We start from the raw sequence: 23,500 nt of genomic DNA on the forward strand, positions 1-23,500 counted from the left end.
GTTATCACTGGCGTAACTATAGGGGATGTGGTTGCACCTGGGCCCAGAAGCTTCTCTTGTCCATATAGGGGGCTCAGTACTATGAATAAAGCATTATAGTTGGGGGCCTTGTTACGGGTTTTGCATTGGGGCCCAGGAGCTTCATGTTATGCCCCTGCATTAAGGGGTTAAGAGAAGTTGGGGGGCCCCAAGATAAACTTTTGCACCCCGGCCCATGAGCCTTTAGCTACGCCCCGTTCGTTATGTTTATTGTTTTAATGCAGGCAGTGCTATTGAAGGGGGGTTGTCTGGTAACCTGACAACTCCTTTAAATATGTTAAAGGTTTAACTAAGGTTCAGGAGTATTATTGAGTGAACCAAAACTGTTGAACCCTGTTTCTAGTAGAATGTTGCTAAAAGTTCAGTGTGAACAGTTTGTTTTGGTCAAACCACCAACCCCCCCCCCCCCCCCTTCTTCCCTGTGGTTTTTACTATTGTCTTGCAGCACTGGGGTCATTAGATTCAAACCTGACCAGGACAACATCTGCATGGGTGTTTATGTGGGTTTCTACCAACATTCATACAATCTCCATGCAGCTGTTGTCCTTGGTCAGATTTAAACCATGAAGCCCAGTGCTGCAAGGTAACAGTGCTAACATCTAAGCTTCCTTTTTTTTATGAAGATCTTCTTAAAAAGGAGCACAGTGACTAATATTGTTGTCTTACCACACAGGCATCCTAGGTTCAGATCTGACCAAGGACAACATCTGCTTGGAGTTTGTAGAAACCCTCACAAACATCCATGCAGGTCTTGCCCTTGGTCGAATTTGAACCCTGGTCCCCAGGACTGCAAGACAACAGCACTAACCACTGAGGTACATTTATCATGAAAGAGAATGTGGAAGATGAGTCAGTGTGATACATTCCCTTTAACATATGTAATGCAATGTGGCAATGTGGGATTCCATCAGCTAATTAATTCAGCCAGTGTGAAGAAGTCCCCATTGTAACAAGTTTGGTGGCTTTATAGTGAAATACATACTGAACTCATTTATTTATCTTTATTACAATTTTTCAAAAATTTCTATTAATTACATATTTTTGTATTATAGGTTCACTTTGAATCTCAAACCTGGTGAATGCAATCCACCATCTCTATACTCATATGTTCCTATTACATATATCTCAATGCTTCTGTATCTACGCTGCACACATACTATATAATGTAATAGACTTAAGAATGTCCATACTGCAGTAAACAACTAAATAGTCTGATTGAGGCCATTTCTGCACTATATAACCTTCTAGTCTTTACTCCTCTTTGTAAGATTTGGTATTTTTTGCCTGCCATATTCAACTTAAGGATTTCCACCGTCTCTGCAGAACCCCATGACTTTCTATGTCTTTCAAGAACCTTCTATCTTCAACTTCAATACTTTTTTCATGACATTCCAATGTAAATCAACATAGCACTAATTCCAATGTACTCATTTACCATGGCTATCCTCAACCATATCTGTAGATTCCTGCTACAGCACAGGTACTTAGAGAACATTTCATCTCTGAGAATGAGTTCAGTAATATTGAGTTCCATCTACGATGTTGGCATTATTGCATATCTTAGGTATATTTTTTTGCATTATTACTTTTTGAAAAGCTGTAAGAATGGAGACAGAGACTAGCAAATATATGCATTTCATACCGGCATGCCATAGAATAGGAGTAAAAAGTATATTGATTTGCAATACTCCAGGTATAGACAATATTATATTAGGCCCCATTCACATCTGCATAGGTGCTGATCTAGCACAATATCTTAGACAAAATAGTGCAATATATTGTATTATTTTGCCTAGGAAAAGGGCAGTCGAAATATCAGAAGATGGATGGATCCCATTATAGACTGTGGGGTCCATTGTGCACCATTGAGGCCTGTCGTGCCAGACCTGACAGTCCATTATTTTCATTGTTCAGCTCCGAGGAGGAAGAAGATAAACAATGGAAATGGACTGCAGCTGTGGGTGAAGATATGAATGGGGCCTTTTTGTTCGTGGATATTAATATGTACCAGACTGAAAAACAAAAAAGTTCAAAATGTAGACATGTAACGTAAATCAATGAACCACTACCAATGCTTAAAGGGTATGTACACCTTTGCAGCCTAAGTGTCTTCAAGAAACCCACTAGTATGATCCTGAATCCCTTCTTTTTGGTAATTTACATTTGGTAGGTTAGCATGATGGGATTGAACTTCACAAGATTTGTAACTGTGCAGACATATAGCTCTACATAGGAGCCAAAACTTTAGACTATTGTTAAATGAAGACTATTCGCACAGTTGCTGCATTTCTTTTTTAATTTTAAATGCATTGGAGTAATAAAAAATGGTTGCAATGGTGAACATAGCCTATAGGACCAACTTTCTATTTCGTATCAGACCAGTGGGTGTATGCATCACCCAAAACATATGCAACTATGACCTTCTACAAAACATCTTCAAGTAATAAACCATCATTCAAAACTAATACATACAAATTCCAAAACCTCAACACATTTTGAATCATTGAAATGACTACTCACAGTGTGATAACTGATTTGCATGTTTAATTTGCATGTTTTCTTCGTATATCTGTATTATAAACCAACCATATTAACAGAACTAGGTCTATGTTTTACTTATTCTCCTTGAGTATATGTGTATGTGTATGCCCCTACCATTTTCCATATGCTCTGCCTCACCAACACTGCCATCCGGCGTTGTTCGTTCATAGTTGTCTTCTGGGAGTGGTAGGGCACCCAGTCTTGGTCCAGACGAGCTCTTACTACTCGGTGTCTCAGATTCTTCTAGCCCACTGTCATAGCAACTCTGCAATGACCCCTGATGAGGGTCCTGAGGTTGACTCACAACAGAAAACGTCACTCTACGAAATGGCTGTAAGACAAAAGATTCTGAATGTCACTAGAAAATTCTAGGTAAAGGCACTGCTGTCAACTGTACAGAGTTGAAGAACGGGAGTAGAGTAACTTCTAGTTGACTTGCAAACACAACTATCTATTATCACATTAAAAAGCAATTAAAAATGTAGCAGAGCTGAATTTGTCAATTAACTCTTTGAATTTAGATGACAGCAAGTACTTGGAACACATTGTGACAGTTGTGAAAGCAACAAACTCACCCGCTGCACCAGACAAGCTCAGCATCGTTATAGCTATAATTTGGGATTTTGTAATTTATTGATGAAATGCCTGAAAATATTGCATCGGACATGGGCAGCATTTGATCATAGCAAAATAAATGATAAAACAGTAATAAGTACAATTTACAATATAAAGGTTTAATAAAAATAGTCAATACGGTTATGAACATTGCAATAGACTGGCACTGGAGGATCCAAGAAAAGGGTCCTGCTCTAAGGAGCTTACAATCTATGTATATAGGAAATGTGCCTTGTGTGTGTAAATGTATCTACTGCATATACAGGAATCCAGGTGTAGAGTTTTATTATACGTTGACCGCATTAAATTTGCTTGAGATATTCTTCAACTGAATAGAGATTTAGCTGTGTGACCATAAAAAACATGCAGTAAGCAAATTCTGCAATAGGTTACGAATACTGGAACAACACTATTGGTCACACCATGGACACAGTCATTTATCTTCTTGTATGAGGCTGATAACTTATGAATCAAAATTCACGCCTATCCAGATTCCACAAGAGGTTGAAATGACTATGAAATAAAAATATGTAAGTTCTCAGCAGAAAAATTACAATAAAAAAGAAACAACTATAAATGTATGAGGCTGATTTTATTATGTTTCCACCATTGGATTAACTTTCCTTCCTGAATTGTACCCATATTCATTCTACGTCAAGTAAATAGCTATAATTTTCCGAAATGTTCAGGAAATAACATTGCTGATTTACAGAAAGAAACATATGACACTTAGTACATCAATTTTCTGAGTTAGAGAAATGTTTAGTTGGCAGACAATACCCAATTAGGGATGTACAAAGAAATCATATGGCCCCTAGCAAAACTCAGAATGCGCCCAAATCCCCACTGACAGCTTAAAGAAGTGATCCCATGAATCATTTTCGTACAATACGTGTTGAAAGGTTCTTAATGGCTGTTTTAAAGTTATTTAGTGTGTTTCTAGCAAAAAAAAATACATTTTCAGCATTTTTTGCTGTATGTGTCTTCCTTAGGTTTGTCACTGATTTTCTGTGCTGCCAGGGTAAGCTCTGGGATAAATCGGTCTCCTTCTCCCTCTGGCAGCTATCAATATAGAACTTTCTAACTTTCTCTGCAGTAGGGGTCTTGCCTTTCAAACACTTAATCAAGGATGTTTCTTATCTATATATAGTTCTTGCTATGCGGACAATAAATAAATCAAATACATACCGTAAGTGTATAATAATTGTGCACAATGCTGAGAGCAAAATAATACCGTCCTAATCAGCATGGCAGGCGCATTAGTATAAGAAAACATATGTATGAGTGTGTCAGTCATCCACAATGACTGTGTAATTTCCCTATAACTATGCTTAAGGGTTTCTCCTGGAGTAAACTATTGCTGGGCTTGGTCAATTTGTCCTATTGTTTGCTACTGATATGAAGCCAACATCTTTCTATATAAAATTGAATTCTTTTGTCTTTTCTTTATGTATGACCAAACGATCTAGCCAATCTGCACTACGCTTGACATACAGATAAATAGGGTGTTTAAGAAGGTTTTAAAATGGGATTAAGCTCTCTAGGACCTACTGTTCTCAACATATTTGCAAACAATTGGAACACAAAAGTAAACATTTATATATTTTTGTGATACCATAAGTGGGGCATTAAATTTCTGTAGTTTTACTGAATTTGAGTATTCCACGTATCTGCGACTATATTGAGAACAATAGAACTTAGAGAACTGAAACCCAGTCTAAAGCCTTCTGAAGTACCTGATGTATCTATATGCCAAATTTAGTGCAGATTGGTGTTGAGACATCACATTTCTGTGCATAACAACCTATTTTTATTTACTTGCTGTGAAGGGATTATAATTATACTAAATATGAGCATTCTGATTTTTTGCGAATATGTCAAGACGGTAGGTCCCAGGGGGCTGAATTCCAATTTAAAACCGTCCAAAGCTCCAGATTTAGCTATATAGCTAATTTAGTGCAGATTGGACCAGTCAGGTGGCCATGCATAGAAAAGAGACAATAGAAGTAGAGCGCTATGATATTACAGGATATTGACAATAAATAACCAGCGGGGTTGTTGATCCTGGTCTTGGAGTCAGGTAGAAACTTTCAAATGTTGATCCAGGGATTATTTTGACTGCCATTATGGAGTTGGGAAGGATTTTTTTTCCCCAAATGGCCTAAATTGGCCTCTGCCTCATTGGGACTTTCTTTGCCTTCTTCTGGATCAATAAGGGAGGATGGAAACAGGCTGAGCAAGATGGACGTTGTCACCTTTCAGCCTAATATATTATGTAGAAATATATATATACATATATATATATATAGTGCCATTATTTGTACCACCAACAGTAAAGTCCCATTTACACACGTAGATAATCTTTCACATGACTGAAAGATTAAAAGATTTTGTGATCTATTTGTATAAAGTGTTAATGGCCATTAATACTTTATCATCTTCATTTGCATGTAAAAGGGCCGCCAGAAGCTGTTTGCAGAGCCCAGTGTGTGATTAATCCCACTCCCAGCTGTGCACACAGCTGCTTTGTGCTGCTCATGGCAGCTGACAGATTACATTGTTATCTGCCTACTCCCATGGAGATAACAGCCTGTGGTCTACTGACAGATAAATGTGTTTTCCTCACCTGTCAGTAGCTGAATGATGGATTTTAAGTTCATCTTAAAATCATTGTTCAAACGAAAAGTACATGATGCCTGCGTTTACATGTAACGATTATCCCTTATTTTCGGTTGTTTGAACGCATTTTGAGCGATAATCATTCTGTGTAAATGGGCCTTAAGAATGTAATTAATACACAAGCAAAAAGACCTTAATGAAGTAGTATGAAGGCTCAGACACAAGGACTGTGTTTAAACTAAAGTCATTCCCTTATCTACATAATACATTCTTCATCAAACTCTAAGGAAAGCATAATCAAGTTTCTTAAAAATGAGCCCTGTGTTTGTTTTATGACAAGCCTATCTCCAGAGGACAGAGTAAATCTATTCAAGTTGTATAGATCAAGAAAGACGTATAGATGACATCTAGTCTGCTGTTATATTATTGCTCTTTTATTTCTTCCTTAAGATAGATCTATGCTTATCCCGGGCAGCTTAAATTCATTTATTGTTGATTTTCCAACCACGTCTGCTGGAAGTTTGTTCCAAGTATCTACTACTCTTTCGGGAAAATATTTACTGATGTTTTTTTCTGATTTTACCCCCAAATAATCTTAGATTATATCCCCTTGTTCTAGTGTTTAGCTTCCTTATAAAAACATTTAACTTCTGAACCTTATTTATACTTTCAACATATTAGTTATTATTATTCAAGCTTTTGCTCATGTCCTCTCTCTCTCCTAATCCCCCCTGTAATGTATTTAAAAGTTTACATCACCCCACCTCCCTTCTTTCCTCCTTTGGCATATATAAAGGTTTTCATCATGATCCTCCTCTCCATTAATCTCTCTTGTAACATATACAAAGATTTCCTTCATTTCCCCCTTGCTCCATGTCCTTCTTCTCTCTACTCTACTCTCTATAACATCTATAAAGGTTTCCATCATGTCCTCCTCTCCCTTCTCTCCTCTTGTAACATATATAAAGGTTTCCATCATATCCCTTCTCTCTCTTCTCTCCTTCTGTAACATATATAAAGGTTTCCATCATGTCTCCCCTCTCCCTTCTCTCCTCCTGTAACATATATAAAGGTTTCCATCATGTCTCCCCTCTCCCTTCTCTCCACCTGTAACATATATAAAGGTTTCCATCATGTCTCCCCTCTCCCTTCTCTCCTCCTGTAACATATATAAAGGTTTCCATCATGTCTCCCCTCTCCCTTCTCTCCACCTGTAACATATATAAAGGTTTCCATCATGTCTCCCCTCTCCCTTCTCTCCTCCTGTAACATATATAAAGGTTTCCATCATGTCTCCCCTCTCACTTCTCTCCACCTGTAACATATATAAAGGTTTCCATAATGCCCTCCTCTCCCTTCTCTCCTCCTGTAACATATATAAAGGTTTCCATCATGTCCCCCTCTCCCTTCTCTCCACCTGTAACATATATAAAGGTTTCCATCATGTCTCCCCTCTCCCTTCTCTCCTCCTGTAACATATATAAAGGTTTCCATCATGTCTCCCCTCTCCCTTCTCTCCACCTGTAACATATATAAAGGTTTCCATCATGTCCTCCTCTCCCTTCTCTCCACCTGTAACATATATAAAGGTTTCCATCATGTCCTCCTCTCCCTTCTCTCCACCTGTAACATATATAAAGGTTTCCATAATGTCCTCCTCTCCCTTCTCTCCTCCTGTAACATATATAAAGGTTTCCATCATGTCCCCCTCTCCCTTCTCTCCACCTGTAACATATATAAAGGTTTCCATCATGTCTCCCCTCTCCCTTCTCTCCTCCTGTAACATATATAAAGGTTTCCATCATGTCCCTTCTCTCCCTTCTCCCCTCCTGTAACATATATAAAGGTTTCCATAATGTCCTCCTCTCCCTTCTCTCCTCCTGTAACATATATAAAGGTTTCCATCATGTCTCCCCTCTCCCTTCTCTCCTCCTGTAACATATATAAAGGTTTCCATCATGGCTCCCTCTCCTTTCTTCCCTCCTGTAATATGTATGTAAACGCTTTGGTCATGTCCTGACTCTCCTTGCTTTCCTCCTTTGACATGTATAATCACAATCTCCCTCTTTCTACTGGCTATACCTCTAACTATACATCCAAGCACCCTACTTTCTTTCTTTGTAGCCTAACTGCACTGTTGACTCATTGTGAGTCTGTCAGAAATCAACCCCCCTAAATCCTTCTCTTCTGAAGTTCTGGATAACACAGAACAGTCAATACTATATTAAGTCAAATGATTTGTTTCTCCCCAAGTGCATTATTCTACATTTGAAAACACTGAACTGAAATTTCCATTATTTTCACCATTTATCCATGTTGAAAACGCCATAAGGAGTATCAACCCTAACATACACTTTTGCGTCATTAACAAACAGAAAAAGCTTATCTATTAAACCTTCTCCTGTGTCACTCACAAACATATTAAAAAGAATAGGACCCAAGGGCAGACTCTTGTGGTCACCACTTGCAACTCATCCCTGTTCAGAATGCACTCCATTACTAACAAAACTCTGATATCTATCTTTTAACCAACTAGAAATCCTCTGGGCTATCAAATGATTAAGTTCAAGTTTCAATAACTTATCTATAAACTGTTTATGTGGAACTATATCAAAGGCCTTACTGAAATCCAGATATCCAATATCCACGGCATTACCTTCATCCACTGCTATAAAGTAAAGACACACTGCAGGGTAAAAACTTCACAGAAAACTTTCAATTGAATCAAACAAAGTGAATCCACAAAGAAAAAAAATTGTTTTAAAGAAATAGGCGGAGCCACCAAGATAAAATAACACAAATGAACAAAGAAGACGTTGTAGCAGGGAAATCATGATAAATTCGAAGTTGGAAGAGAATGACTTATGTAATTTTAGGGAGGAAGAAGTGCTCTGGCTTCAAAGTTAAAGAAGAAAGATGTAAGAAAATGAAATTCTCCCTCCCTACCCATCATTATTTCATTTGTTTCCTTGTTACACATATCATTGAGATTCCAAGGAATGGAGGGAAAGACGGAGAAATAAATAAATAAATGAAATGCCAGTGTGTTTTGAAGTAGTTTTAAATCATTTAGCACTTACAACCGCCACAGGGCACTACAAAGTTGCAGAGCCTGGTGTAAATCTCCGCATCAAGAAATAGTTTAACCAAAGATGTTGACAAAGCCAATACAGAATCAAGAAAGATGATTGAACAGATGTACAAGTCATGCCTATTCTCTAATTTAATCAGATACAAGGAAGAATAGTCAAGGTCCAGATAATATTTCAAAATCATTCGGCATTTTATTCTATTTGAATCCCATGTATAGTGATGAGTATGAGATTGGAATTTCTCGTACCAACTAAGGAAATGATTTGGACGGTCTACTCTCCATCTATACATTCATTTTTGATTGTATTGTAGACTTTATCATTATACAAACATGACATATCATCAATAAGGTCTAAAGTTCTCACAGTGTACCAATATGGAGAAGAAAACCACAGGTTACAATAAATAGGTATTGAAATCTACCATCAAAATAAGTAGACTTCTATTAAGCTACTCAAGAAATCGATGAGTTCCAAAACAGAATTTTTAGCATTTGCCGATGTCTTACCAAGTAGGATAGGCAATGCTTGCATTTAGAGAAGCAAATGAAATCTGTGTTTAGTAGCACAGTGCCTGGACCAAGCTATTAGCTGTAGTATGCCACATGACGAAAAGCCATGATGCAAAGCTACACCAGCTTTTGCCACATAGTTATTGGCATTGAGGTACAATACATTTATGTGCAAGGGTGGTGTTACATGGGTCAACTATTATCTGAATAATCACTTGATAGAGCAAATGTAAATGCTAACTATAGTTCCTAGTAAAAACAGCCACCAACTGTGTGACAAAGGAGAATTGATGTCACATTTGCACAACCAGATATGACAAGTCCAGTACTCGAAGACAGACTTGAACCATCATATCTTTTTGAACTACCAAATAATATGAGAACAGAAGGTAACAAGATATGGAGGACTTCACGGACAAACCAAGTAAAACTGCTTGGATAGGATTGGTCCCTCAAACAGAGTACCTTCCCTAAAAAGAGCAAACCAACTGCAGGAGAGAGATTGGATACCAGTCCAAGACGAAACTGGTGACAATTACACTAAATGCTAAATCACTAAGACTAAATAAACAAAAGTACACTACTGACTAATACACTACTACTGAACTCAGTAAATACAGAGAACTAGATTTAAGACAAGCTCTGGCACAGCTTGACCAGTTTACAAGCAGTATAAACAATGCCCTTAGTACCAACAGGCTGGTATATATTCACACAACAAGAATTGATAGGCTGGCTGGGTAAACAGACAATCCAGCCAGCCTATTAGTGCTGGCACCAGAGGGAGAAGTTACTCCCTTGGCGTCCAGCTCTGAATGACACAGAGTGCATGCTGTCTGGCACGTCACATGGTCCAGGGTGACGGTCAGCGCATCACTCCAGACCCGCAGTTAGACTGAAAGTCATGGCACAGCCAGCACCATGACAGTTGATTAATTATTGTCTGGAGTAAACAGGCAATTGTTTGTCTTTCAATGGCTAGCCAAGAACTTTTCAGGGTTGTGTGCCCTTCAGCGACCAGTAAAATGTTCAACAATCACTTGGTAAAAACACACAAATAACAATCGTTTTGTACTTCAGCAACTTGCTGTAGCAGCTATTATAAGCAACTATTCAAATTATAGTAGTCCGTGTCAATCAAGCCAAACATATTTATGATCTCTGTTGAGCCACTGGACCATGTAGTCATTTTCAACAATATATCACATTACAGGATAAAATAACACCTGGACTCCTTTTTGTCTTGTCCATAATGTATGTTTAACTTCTGTAATTGTTGACAACGTAATGAATGTTCTGTGAAGTCGCTAATCAATCATCAGTGAAATTATTGAGTCATCAATAAAATTATCATTGGTTTCGCCTGAGATATGAAGAATGATATTCCCATAAAAACATACTGGAGGAGATTTATTTATACAGGTGCACTGCGTGCTTCAATATCTCTTCCCCCATACAGTGAGTGCCGCACTAATCATGCATGCACCCTATTACGGAATGTGGCTTGGAGGCTTTCCAGGTTGGACCCAGTGTTGCCATTTTTCTAAAGAGAAGGGTAGCAGAGATGAATTCTAAAGGTTAATATGGTATTCAGAAAAGTACAAGCAAATATTCTGATAAATTTGCCCCTTTATGTTAATAGACACAGAAGAAAGACTGATGCCTTCAAGTTGTTTTAATATAGAGGACTGGAGAGTGAGAATCACCAACAAAGAAGTCTTGGATCGAATCAAGTTAAAGACCTCAAAACAAACCAAGATCATCAAGCAGAAACTATCCATATTTTGGTCATGTCATGTACAGTAATTCACTGGAGAAGGCACTCATGTTGGGAATAGTCAGTGGAAGTAAATGGAAAGGCCGCCCAAGAACTTGTTGGCTTGATACAGTAAAATCTAACACCAGCATGAGCCTGAGCAAACTCAAGGAAGCAGTAATCAATAGATAGGTCTACATGGAGAAAAATGATCCATAGAACGACCGAAAATCGATTTTGATTGAATGGACAATCGAATTGAATTATGTTGATATAACAACAAAGGTACAGACTATAGTAACATAGTAACATAGTTCGTTAGGCCGAATGAAGACAATGCCCATCTAGTCCAGCCTGTCTATCCTCCTCTGTTGGTCCAGAGGAAGGCAAAAAAAAAAAACAAGAGCAGAAGCCAATTAGCCCTTTTGGGGAAAAAATTCCTTCCCGGCTCCCTAATGGAAATCAGACTGTTCCCTGGATCAACCCCTAATAGTTCCTACCTGCCTGTATACCCGGATTAACAATTAACTTAAGATTTATAACCTATAATATCCTTCCTCTCCAGAAAGACATCTAGTCCCCTTTTAAACTCCTCTATGGATTTTGCCATCACCACGTCCTCAGGCAGAGAGTTCCACAGTCTAACTGCTCTAACAGTAAAGAACCCCTTTCTATGTTGGTGATGAAACCTGCTAAAACTATAGCTCCATCTCCAAAAGTTAAATGGCACTATAGACTTTGTATCCATTGTCGATCTGAAAAAGGAAAAATAAGATCTTACATTCTGTATGAACTGAGTTTAATTGAAGTGAGAAGCAGATGATGATATCCATAATATGGCTAGTAGATCATGGGGAGCAAAGCACAAGAAAGATTATGTGCTCTCGGCTTGTACGGTTGTAGTTATTATAATATTTATAGCTCATTTTGTGCGTTTGGCACCATGTTATTATATACTGTAAGGCTTTATGCTTTAAAATTCGAATTCATTGTCTATACGCTGTATGCTGCATTCATGATCCTCCGCGATTGGATGAATTTGGAGTTGACTTAATAAGGCTTTTCTTCCACCGACTAAAGACACATCTGACATTTTGTTTTTCTCTCCTGTTGAGATTGGAAGCTCCGACGCTCTTTGATTAGTCTAAAATGGTTTTTATTCAGAATCCAAGATATTGAAGAGTAAAAAAAAAAGAGCAGCGCAGTTGCCATTATTGAACTGTTAATACAGATACATAGAAAATTATCTGTGTTTCTTGACGATTGCGGTATTGGAATGCTCTTAGCAGATGTTTATACAATATAAGTAATGATGAAAAGAAGGAATAGCACTTGCATTCGGCTTGTTAAATGATCAGTATATCTCTGTTTAAGAACAAAACAAAGATTTCCTGAATTCAAACAAACCTTTTCATTTAAAGAATGGAGAAGTACAAATTGATATCCATTTTTCTTGCTCGCAGGCAAGTTTTGCCATCAACATTCTCATAAATAAGTGATCTATTCTGAGAAATGACTGATTCAACAGAAATCCTATCAGGGCAGACAATTATCTATAAAACTATGTGGGCTTCTGCAGAACAGCTGACAGGCTGAGTACATTCATATATATGCATAATGTTGATGGGGTGGGGGTGGGGTGTTTGGAATAGCTAAATCCTACATTATTTCAGGGAAATTCACATTGTATCTGGAGGATTTCATCATGACAAATATCTTTTCAGAGCATTCATTATAACAATGCATTTAAATATCATTTATGCGCTGAGGGAAGAAGCTGAAGGTTGTAGCACTTGACTCTGCAATAACCCGGCGTATTGTAAATGGATTTAGTTTCTATTTATTCTACAGGTCATTTACTTTCCTCTATTTGTTACTCTCTATGGTACCTTAGATCAGAGGTGTATAATATTTCCAAGCTTCATTATGACTTGCCTGGAGAGGACTTGAGACGTGTTGAGGTAGATGCTTAAAGGAATAGGAAATGTTGAAAAATAACAAAATAAGCTATACTCAATGGTACACTATACTCCGATCCAGCACCGATGCTCCATTCCTCCATTCCTTTGCTTACATGCTGCACTAGTGAAGTGTCTATATACACATGTGACTGCTTCAGCCAATCACATGCCTTAGCGGTGTTTGGCTCAGTACTGCTGAGACCCGTAATTGGCTACAACGGGTGTGTGTATATGAACATATCATTGTTGCAGCATGTGAACAATATCCAGCGGAGAGGACTGGAATGGCTGGTGGTGCTGAACCTGCAGGTAATTGGACCACTGAGTATAGCTTATTTGGCTGTTTTTCAACATTTCCTGCCCTTTGTTATTTTTTTTTTTCTCAACTCGGACAAATCTCTTTAAATGGGTGATCTTAAAAATTCTAGATCTACCATTAATGAGCCTAGAAAGTGGTCGACATTCCTATTCTCTTTCGTCAATGAGCTCTTTAATATGTTGATTCCAGCAATATTTATGAATTAGGCGCCGTTCACATTTGTGTTTGATGCTTCCTGTCAAGGATTTCTGATATATTGATGGGAAGAATCACACAGTCTGCAACACTATTCTTGCAACCAAAAATAACAGAACCCCTACAGTACTCCTAAAAGTACACTTTAGTTTAAAATAATTTACAAAAATTTTTTTTTAGCATTCTATTTAACCCTTTCCAATCCACTGTCTGACGTCCAAATGCATTCTGATTGAAGGCTGTACAGCTTCCGATGTTGGAAGACGTCCAGCAGGGTTTTCTTACTGTATATTACTGGCTGCTCTGTTGTCGGGGGCCTCTCCAGCATGTCCAATACTGCAGTACTGGCTCTAACCAGCAGGTGGCGCCATTGTATAATGGCAGAAAGAGAAAATGCCCTAGGAAACCCTGAATCCAAAATTGGATTGTAAAGGGTTAATGTTTTCCTTAAAGTTAATCCTTTTATGACAAAGGGTCGCTGATGCTTCTGTTTTCAGGTCATTTTCTGCAGTTACAGTATTTCCACTTACAAAAAATCTTAACTTTTTTTTATTTTTCGGGTGACATATCTATATAAGGGCATGTTTTTTGTGGGACAAATTCTATTTTTCAGTTGTACTATTCAATACCATATAATGTATTGGAAGACTTTTAAAACACACTTGTGAGAATGAACCCATTGAAATGAATGGATTCTATTCCCTGTGTTTTGCGCGCGCGAACATGGTGACGTGAAGAAGCCCTTACAGTGAGCTGCAATACCAGGCACAGTCACTATGAAAAGTACCAGATTGTACCTGGTAAACAATTAAGGGGACACAGCACTTGATAGAATGCCACATCACCTTCAATGAGCTCCTGCAATTAATCAGTTGTATCATATTTGGAAACTGGGGGAGACCTGAAAATGTTGCAGGTGGCATGCTCAACATTTAGCAAACAGTTGCCCATCTTTTAAGACATTACTAATGATAATTAATGTGTTTTTTAAATCTTGTCTTTTAAGTTGGGTATGTAACTTGTTTATCATTGTCTAATGAAAAGCATTGTATGCAAAATGAGGGGTAAACTTATGGCCTGTCACGTGAAGAGCTTTGGCCTTTAGAACACTCATTGCTATTATCGAGCATATGACGTAAAGGTCACTTTGTTGTACAGAGCACTGAATCTGCTTTCATGTATTATTAACTTGCTCCAATATGTTTTGCAATTATAACTAAAAAGAAAAAACATCTCTGCTGGTTTGATGTACCCTGGCTAAAGTTCTGTAACTTTTCTCATTTGAAGTAGAAATACAAATTCTCATAACAAGAGGACTGGGTGCCTCGTAGCTACTCAACTAGTTTTGGGTTGAACTTTGCTAAAAGTTCAATTCGGCATGAACCTGAACCAAGCTTTTAGCAAAATTCTACCTGAAACAGAGTTCTACTGGTTAGGTTCACTCAACACTATTCCCGAACACTGGTTTGTAAGACTGTCTAATAGCAATAAATGCTCCGTGTAACACTCTCAGAGTGTTATTCAGGGCTTTTATGGCTCTTAGACAGTTTTATGGATTTTGGTGAACTTTCGCTTCAACTCAAACTAATTTGGACTGAAACGAACATATTGCAAAAGCTCGGTGAAACCGTCAAAACTGAAATTTTTATGAGCTCACTCATTGCTATAGTCAACACCAACACAAAGGTGCTCCCATTCCATTATTTTATGAGTACTTTTTCTACCTCTTTGTTGGCTAATACTACTACATCTCCGAAGGTGCATGTTCTCACTACTGATTAAAATGAAGATGAGGACAAACTAGAATGAGCATCTATCTCCAGAGATGCCACATAGCTGAATAAGCTGACTCTATGGTTCATACACTGTTTCTCATCGTCTTCGAATTATTTTCTACTTTACTACAACATTCAAGGGCTCGTACAAATGAGTGCTGTTTTCGCGCGATATAGCCGTGCAAAAAGATCGAAACTATGGTGTTGTAAAAGATTGCGGGAACGGGCTACTTTAAGCTACTTGAAGTAGCCCGTTTACACGATCGAAGTTGCGTGCTGCATGCTTTCAAGGCTCCCACAGGAGCTTATGGAAAGCAAGCAGCAAAGATAGGACATGTCCAATCTTTGTGTGCACCCAGGGGCGTAACTATAGAGGATGCAGGGGATGCGGTTGCACCCGGGCCCAGGAGCCTTAGGGGGCCCATAAGGCCTCTCTTCTCCATATAGGGAGCCCAGTACTATGAATAAAGCATTATAGTTTGGGGCCCTGATACAGGTTTTACATCGGGCCCAGGAGCTTCAAATTACGCCTCTGCTTGCACCTCAGAGCCGACATGCGAATTTGCACTCGCATGTCTTATCTTTTGCAGGTACGAGCATTTTGCACTTCTAAACTTCCTTCATATCTACAGGATAGGTGATAAAACTCTAATTGGGAGGGGTCTCATTGTTGAGACGCCCACTGATCCCAAGAATGGAGGTTCTGTATCCCCCACTCCTCCTCACCACACCCACATGAGGATGAGCTTGCATGAAGCCATGACCAGGTGTGTATGCTGCTGCTCCATTTAACTTGGCAATTTCTTTTAGTGCTATTGAAAATGAATTAAGCGGCGCCACACATGCTCTACCTGCACTCCATTCTCAGGAAATGCCTCCGCAAATATGTTTGTCTGAAACCGCCCTCATAGTGAGACTCCTTTTATCACTTATCCTGAGGATAGATGATAATATATGACTCTGGTATACCCCTTTAATTAAATTGTTATTCAGCATAGTATATTGTAAATAGGCTGTTTTTCGCATATTATATTATACCTTTAGGGTAGCAAGGCTAGATTTTAGCTGTCCTCTTAAAATGCTTCATTTACAGATATATCGACATCAAATGATGATATTTGACACTATTGTGATGGTGTTAAGTCATTTCTGGAACTGCAACAGTCATAGCCCTTCGTGTAAATGAAAAAAAAAATAATTTTCCATAAAAAACCCTTATGTTGTAGTTCAGAAAGTAACTGGAGCATAACAAGGTCAGTATGTGATAATCTATTTTATCCTGATTGGTGAACGGTATATCCATAATACACACTTAATGGAAGTAATCTTTTTGATTAATTGATGTATGCCTTCTTAGGCAAGGATAAATGTATTATCCTGGAGTCTGTCATGACCTTTAACAAAAATGCAATTTGTGAACAGAACATTTTTTTTAAAAGCACACGTACTGATCATTATAAATATATTATTACACAACGGTAATTAATAAGATGCTATTTATTTTAGAAAATAAGTTAATACATTTTAAATTTGGTAAAGCAAAAAATTGTACAAACAATTAGGTGTATAGATTTTGGTAAACGCAGAAAAAAAGCTTGAATGAAATGAAGAATGTTAAAAAGAGCTTTCTGAATTTGGGATGGACATATATTGTATTTTATTGTATGATTTGCTCAGATTAACATAGAAATAAGAAACAATTAGGATGAACATAATATTATATTTTACATGTATTAATAATTTGGTGACTAAATAGTTTGACAAGTTTTATTTGTTAATTCCAGGCTCAGAATCAACTTACTGTAAGTGGAAGTAGTGCAACGATCACCGAGGGTCCTACATCTCTAACCCTCAGCTGTCATAGACTGGGAAACAGAACTTTCGCTCATAAGTTTTCATTGTAGGGAAAATGTATAATGGCCACTCATGTAGCAGAGGTCTACAACATTTTTGTACCTTACAAGCTCCATTCCATTTTGAGTGATGGTTGGGAGCCACATTTAAAAAGGACCTGCCACATTTTCTGACAAAGCGGACAAGGCTGCATAAGGAGTGACATCCTTGTTGAGTTCTTTGCTGATTTTATTTATGCTTTAGCCCCATCTCCTTATTTTTTCCACAATGACTCTCATTATTTTGGGAGCCCAAAACTAATCCTTGGTAATATAGATAGTCTCCACCACCTAGCATCAATGAACCACCCACTGGACAATGGAGCAGCATTAAGTTTTGAAAATTAGCAGGGGGTTTTGTAGGTGAACGGAGGACTTATAAGGCATAAAAATAGCAGCGGAGTTGGGGGAAATGCCAATATTAACATTACATATATTACAATACATTTTTTTGCATCGATTTCAGCCTACTATCTTGCAATGTTGATTCAGAGGAAGGCAAAAAATCATAAGGTAAAGACCAGTTTTTGTTATTTAAGGGGGAAACAAAATTCCTTCCTGACTAAAAATCGGGCAATCAGAATAACTCACTGGATCAAAGATTCATATTAGGCCATCTAAAGTGATGATTGTTTTTAAAGTCAGAATATGGTTGATATATGGTCGATGTGAAAAAATCCAGTGCACAAAAGATAGGACATCCGCGCGCCGGGAAGGTCCGTGCTGCGCATAAAGATTCCCCGCGGGGAGTCCCCTCACTACTGAACACTGTGACAGCACAGTGTTCAGTGATGTGGGGATTCCTCGCGCGGATGAAAGAATCCCCTAACACAGCTGTTACAGCTGTGGCAGAGGACAGCGATTCTTTCATCCCTGCAGGGAGTCCCCTCATCACTAAACAGTGTGCTGTCACAGTGTTAAGTGATGAGGGGACACCCTTGTATGCGGACAGCATCCAGGGGTTTCACCTTGTTGTCAATGGGGCTGGCAGCATCCCCGCTGGTCCCATTGAAAACATACGGAGAAGATTGTGATCCTCTGCCACAGCTGTGGCAAAGGAACGCAATGTTTTCCCACTGCTTTCAATGGGGCCGGCAGCAGTAGTGCTGGCCCCATTGAAAGCAATGGGAGAACATCTGCCGCCGGCCCCATTGACAACTAGGTGAAACCCCTGGATGTGCCAGCATCCAGGAGTTTCACATCCAAAGAATCCCCTGCTGCAGCTGTCACAGCCGCAGCAGCGGTTAGCGATTCGTTCCCATTGCTTTCAATGGGACTCAGTAGCGCCTGCCCCATTGAAAGCAATGGGCACGGAGCTTCAGTTACGCACTTTTTAAACATGCGTGGAGCAGGGTTTTTTTGCGCACACAGGTGCACAGAAAATGCTCATCTGAATGAGCCCTAAAAGAGGATTTCCATGTTAAACATAAAATTGGACATAGATTTGTAGAACAGCAATTAAAGCAGCTGCTAAAGTCTGGTAATTATGTTGTTTCCCCCACTAATAGAGATATTGGCATTATTCTAATTACTTATTACAGAAAGTGCAGGCATATTGGCTGTCACATAAAAATTAGTTTCCCAGAACTCATATTAAATCTGCCACTTTATTATTGATTATTGGAAGAATGACATTTTATCCGTTTCTGAGAAGTTAATTAAAAGGTAACAGCCAAAATGGCTGTACTTCCTGCTGTTACTTTTGTACTTCCTGTTATTGCTGAAAAAGAACATATATAAGTAAACAAAATAAAGTTACAAAAGATTGACTGCTGATCTGATTTACTAATATATGGCCAATTTTAAGCATTGGATGAATATTTTGGGTTAATTGTTGTCACCATTATATTAATTTACAGCTCATCACCAGAAATACTCAGCAGTTGTAGGCTGCATTCAGACGAACGTATATCGGCTCGGTTTTCACGCCGAGCCGATATACGTTGTCCTCGTGTGCAGGGGGTGGAGGATGGAAGAGCCAGGAGCAGGAACTGAGCTCCCGCCCCCTCTCTGCCTCCTCTCCGCCCCTCTGCACTATTTGCAATGGGGAGAGGCGGGACGGGGCGGGGCTAGGTTTCCCGAATTAGCCCCGCCCCTGTTCCGCCTCTCCCCATTGCAAATAGTGCAGAGGGGCGGAGAGGAGGCAGAGAGGGGGCGGAAGCTCAGTTCCTGCTCCTGGCTCTTTCATCCTCCCCCCCCCTGCACACGAGGACAACGTATATCGGCTCGGCGTGAAAACTGAGCCGATATACGTTCGTCTGAATGCAGCTGTAGAATGAGTCACTTGTGATTACTTTCAAACTTGTAATTTGTTGAGTTCTTACAATTGAATTGTTTTCCCCCATTGCACTTATCGTCATTACTACTGTATGCACCATCCCATTGGACATCAGAGAAGTATTTGGGAATATCTTTACCTTTATACCTTGTGAATTTTAACACAAACCATTTGCCATTATTTGGGAAATTAGTGTTTCTAATGAATAGTGTTGAGCGATTATTGAAACAATCAGGTCGGGAGTGACTGAACCCGTTTTAGAAAATAATTGTGATTCGGAAATCTTGATTCCGACTTTTCTTAAAACCAACAGAAATAAAAATCGGGTTCTCGAATTTGGCCCCTTGAACAACAGTGGAGGAGGTGGTGAGGATCCCAGGCTCAAATTCTCACTAAGATCAGATTCAAATCTATGACTCCAGCACTGGAGAGCAGCAGTGCCAGCCCAACACACCTCTCTTTTCTGCTCGAAACAGGAAGCCACCACTTTGTCAATTTTTTTTTTTTTGCTAAAAATTGGATTGGCCTGATTTTATTACCAGGCCAATCACAACGAGGAAAACTACAAATGAATCACTTATGTACCAATGGATTGAGCTGACCTTCTACATGACATCATACATGCCAGGAGAAAGCACTGCTATAGTTGTAAACTTGAATGGGAAAGAAATGAAGATGAAAGCTACACAATCAGGCCTTAGTCAGATGGGCGTTTTTAGCCGCGATTTGCGCATGCGCATGCATCTGGCGATTTTATAAAACCATTGCTTTGCAATGGTATCGGACACATGAGCGCTTTTTATGCGCTCGTCCGATAAATTATATCTATCTGCGATCTGCGATTCCTGTTCTCTTCTCTATATGCGCTCAATGGGGCCGGCGGCAGCAGCGCCGACCCCATTGAGAACATATAGAAGACAAATCATTCTTCTCTGCCACAGCTGTAACAGCTGTGGCAGAGAAGAACGATGTTTGCCCATTGAATTCAATGGAGCCGGCAATACAGCCGCTCCATTGAAAGCAATGGGCTGCCGGCGTGCACGGGGTGAATTGTCGGGAAGGGCTTAAATATATAAGCCCTTCCCTGCAATTCATCCTAAAATGTGTTAAAATAAAAAAAAATTGTATACTCACCTTTCCGCTGCAGCCGGAGTCCAGCCGCGGCCGCTGTCAATTCTCCTGAACTGCTTCTCGGCACTATTCAGCCGGCGGGGCTTTAAAATCCCCGCCTGCTGAATGATCTGCCTCTGATTGGTCACAGCCCTGACCAATCAGAGGCAGGTTTCACTCACACACCCATTCATGAATTCATGAATGGGTGAGTGACTGCTGCCTCTCAGCGCTGAGCCAATCAGGGGCAGGTCTGACTCACATCCATTCATGAATTCATGAACGGGTGTGAGTGAGACATGCCTCTGATTGGCTCAGCACTGAGCCAATCACGGGGCAGGTCTGACTCACACCCCCTTCACACCCACTGCAGGACGGCTGCGCGGAGCTCCGGCAGCCGGAGGAGGAGAGGAGTATATATATATTTTTTATTTTTACACATTTTAGGATGAATTGCAGGGAAGGGCTTATATATTTAAGCCCTTCCCGACAATTCATCCCGGGCTCGCCCGCAGCGCATTGCTTTAAATGGAGCCGGCTCTCTTGCCGTCTCCATTGAATGCAATGCGCTGGACAGCTCCAGCCCGTTTCTAATGAAACTCGGCTAGGAGCAGATTTTCGGGCGATTTGCGGGCGACTTGCGCGCACCGGTCACGCGATTTGCGGATGCGCATCCGTCATGCGATCCGCAAATCGCGCGAAAAAACGCCCGTCTGACTAAGGCCTAAATTGGATACTTTACACTTTTATAGAACCCTACATATTCAATAGTTGACACATTATCAGTGTTCGCCACTTATTTAGTCTTGCTATAGTGCTGGTTTAAATGTAAATCAGATTGTTGACTATCTATTCTTCTGGAATTATTTAAAGAATTCCGCTCTTGCATATTTTGCTACAACTAGCATTTCTCTCAGCAGAAATATAGTTTTGCTTATGCTTTAATAAGATCTTTTCATTGTATGATTTCTGTTGTTTTATACAACGGCACTCAGAGCTAAATTATGTGCTTGCATTACCCAAAAAGCAATTCGCTAAATGACTAATCTCATCTTCTGTAATTTTTGTATATAACACAGTAGAAGTACAATTCAAGTGATCTCTGTAGATTCTTAAAAAAACAGATTCTTCTGCTAGCTCTGAATAGCACAAATTACAGTAAGTTCTAGAGTTTTTATTCTTGTTCTCCATTGTCTGCTGTAAATTTTGATGTATTACATGTTCAGTGATAGATAATTGGGCCAGTGGTAGCATTATGATAGTAATTCATGGGATAATTTGTAGGGGAACCTTTTTGGATATTTTAATTTAGTTTTGTTTTCTTGCATTTATTATATGTTTTATGTATAGTATGTCCCTTGAAGGTCTGAAAAGACTATCGGAGGACTTTATTATTTTATATGTTCATTTTACTTCTACTGTACTTGGGGCTTCATGATCCTATATTCCTGCGGATTAGCAAGGGTCCTGAAGACTAAGGCCTCATGCACACAGACGGATTTGAATTGCGGAATCTGTGATCGGCACCCATGCGGGAGATCTGCTGTTCAAGTTGCCCATAGGAAAGCATGGAGTGTTCTAAGTTCCATGAACACATGCAGACTTGATTTGCAAATTCCGCGAGCGGAACGTAAATCACAGCATGCTCCATTTTAGCGCGGATTCCGCGCAGACAGGCTCCACTGATCTCTATGCGGATTTGTAGGCAGATACTCCTCAGGTTACTTGGAGACCAGGCAGGGAGGTGGGGGAAGGCACCATTGGGCTTTTTTTCTGAGCGGATGTGCATCCACGTACAACCGCTTGGGAAAAAACATTGAATCTGTAATCTCCCGCAAGCATTTAAAATTAATTTACGCAATGACTTGCAGGTCATCCATGATGGAAATCCACATGCGAAATCCGCGCATGCCATGTGCATGAGGCCTTAAACTTCATACAAATAGTGGTGCTATGTTAATATCAATGAGGCTGATGGAAATAGCTGAGTACTAGCGTTCAATTGCTTCCAGTGCTCCCACTTAAGGTGTAGGGAGTAGTGTTGCATATGTACAACTGTCACTTCATTCAATTTCTAATTAATTGTAGGGGTACATTGCAGTGATCCTGCAGTGAGGAGGAAAGAGGGACACAGGACCCTCAAGATTGGCGGGGGTCTCAGCAGTGAGACCCCTACTGATCAGACTTTTGTTACCTATCCTATTGGTATGTGCTAAACATCGATTGTGCTATAACCCTTTTAATATTTATGTTAATGCATATGGGCAGGGGTTGCAAAAATGAAATAAACCTTGTAAAAATATATTTATTTGTATCATTCATGTCTATTTTCAAATATTTCTATTGAAATATTTTCAATTTCATTGACAAATATTTTCCAGCATTTCTCTAATGGAGCTCACTCCTGTTTTGGATGTACTTATACAGTTTGAGGGTTTGTATGCGATTAGAAAAGATTTTTTTTTTTTTTTTCTGAAAACAATGCCTATAGGTTGTGACTATAATTGCATTTGAGCCCCATTCACTTGACCTATAATACTAGACAAGGTTCATTGACAAGAGTGGCACTATCCACTCCATGTGATATTAGATTGAAACCTCACATATGACTTCAGCTTATTTGGTCTTATATGGTCTTGTACACAGTGATCCCTTATGACCTCTTACAATGCTCTCTGGATAGAATAATGTTCAATATACAATGGTTTTCCTGGATCAATGTAACTTGGAAACATAATGTCACAGACAGTCGAGACCTGCAACTCATGATGGACTGGAAAATCTAGTCAATTGCAT

General features: G+C 39.3%; 1 protein-coding gene across 1 annotated transcript in view; it reads right to left on the reverse strand.

Annotated features, from left to right (window-relative positions):
- Window positions 1–23,500, reverse strand: part of LOC136573515 (protocadherin-9-like) — a 737,068-nt gene that overhangs the window by 441,436 nt on the left and 272,132 nt on the right. Inside the window, exon 2 of the mRNA XM_066574791.1 lies at window positions 2,695–2,911. Within this exon, the coding sequence (XP_066430888.1) occupies window positions 2,695–2,911 (217 nt within the window). The remainder of the gene's footprint in view (window positions 1–2,694; window positions 2,912–23,500) is intronic.

Source organism: Eleutherodactylus coqui, chromosome 7 (assembly GCF_035609145.1).
Source record: "Eleutherodactylus coqui strain aEleCoq1 chromosome 7, aEleCoq1.hap1, whole genome shotgun sequence".
Taxonomy (NCBI): domain Eukaryota; kingdom Metazoa; phylum Chordata; class Amphibia; order Anura; family Eleutherodactylidae; genus Eleutherodactylus; species Eleutherodactylus coqui.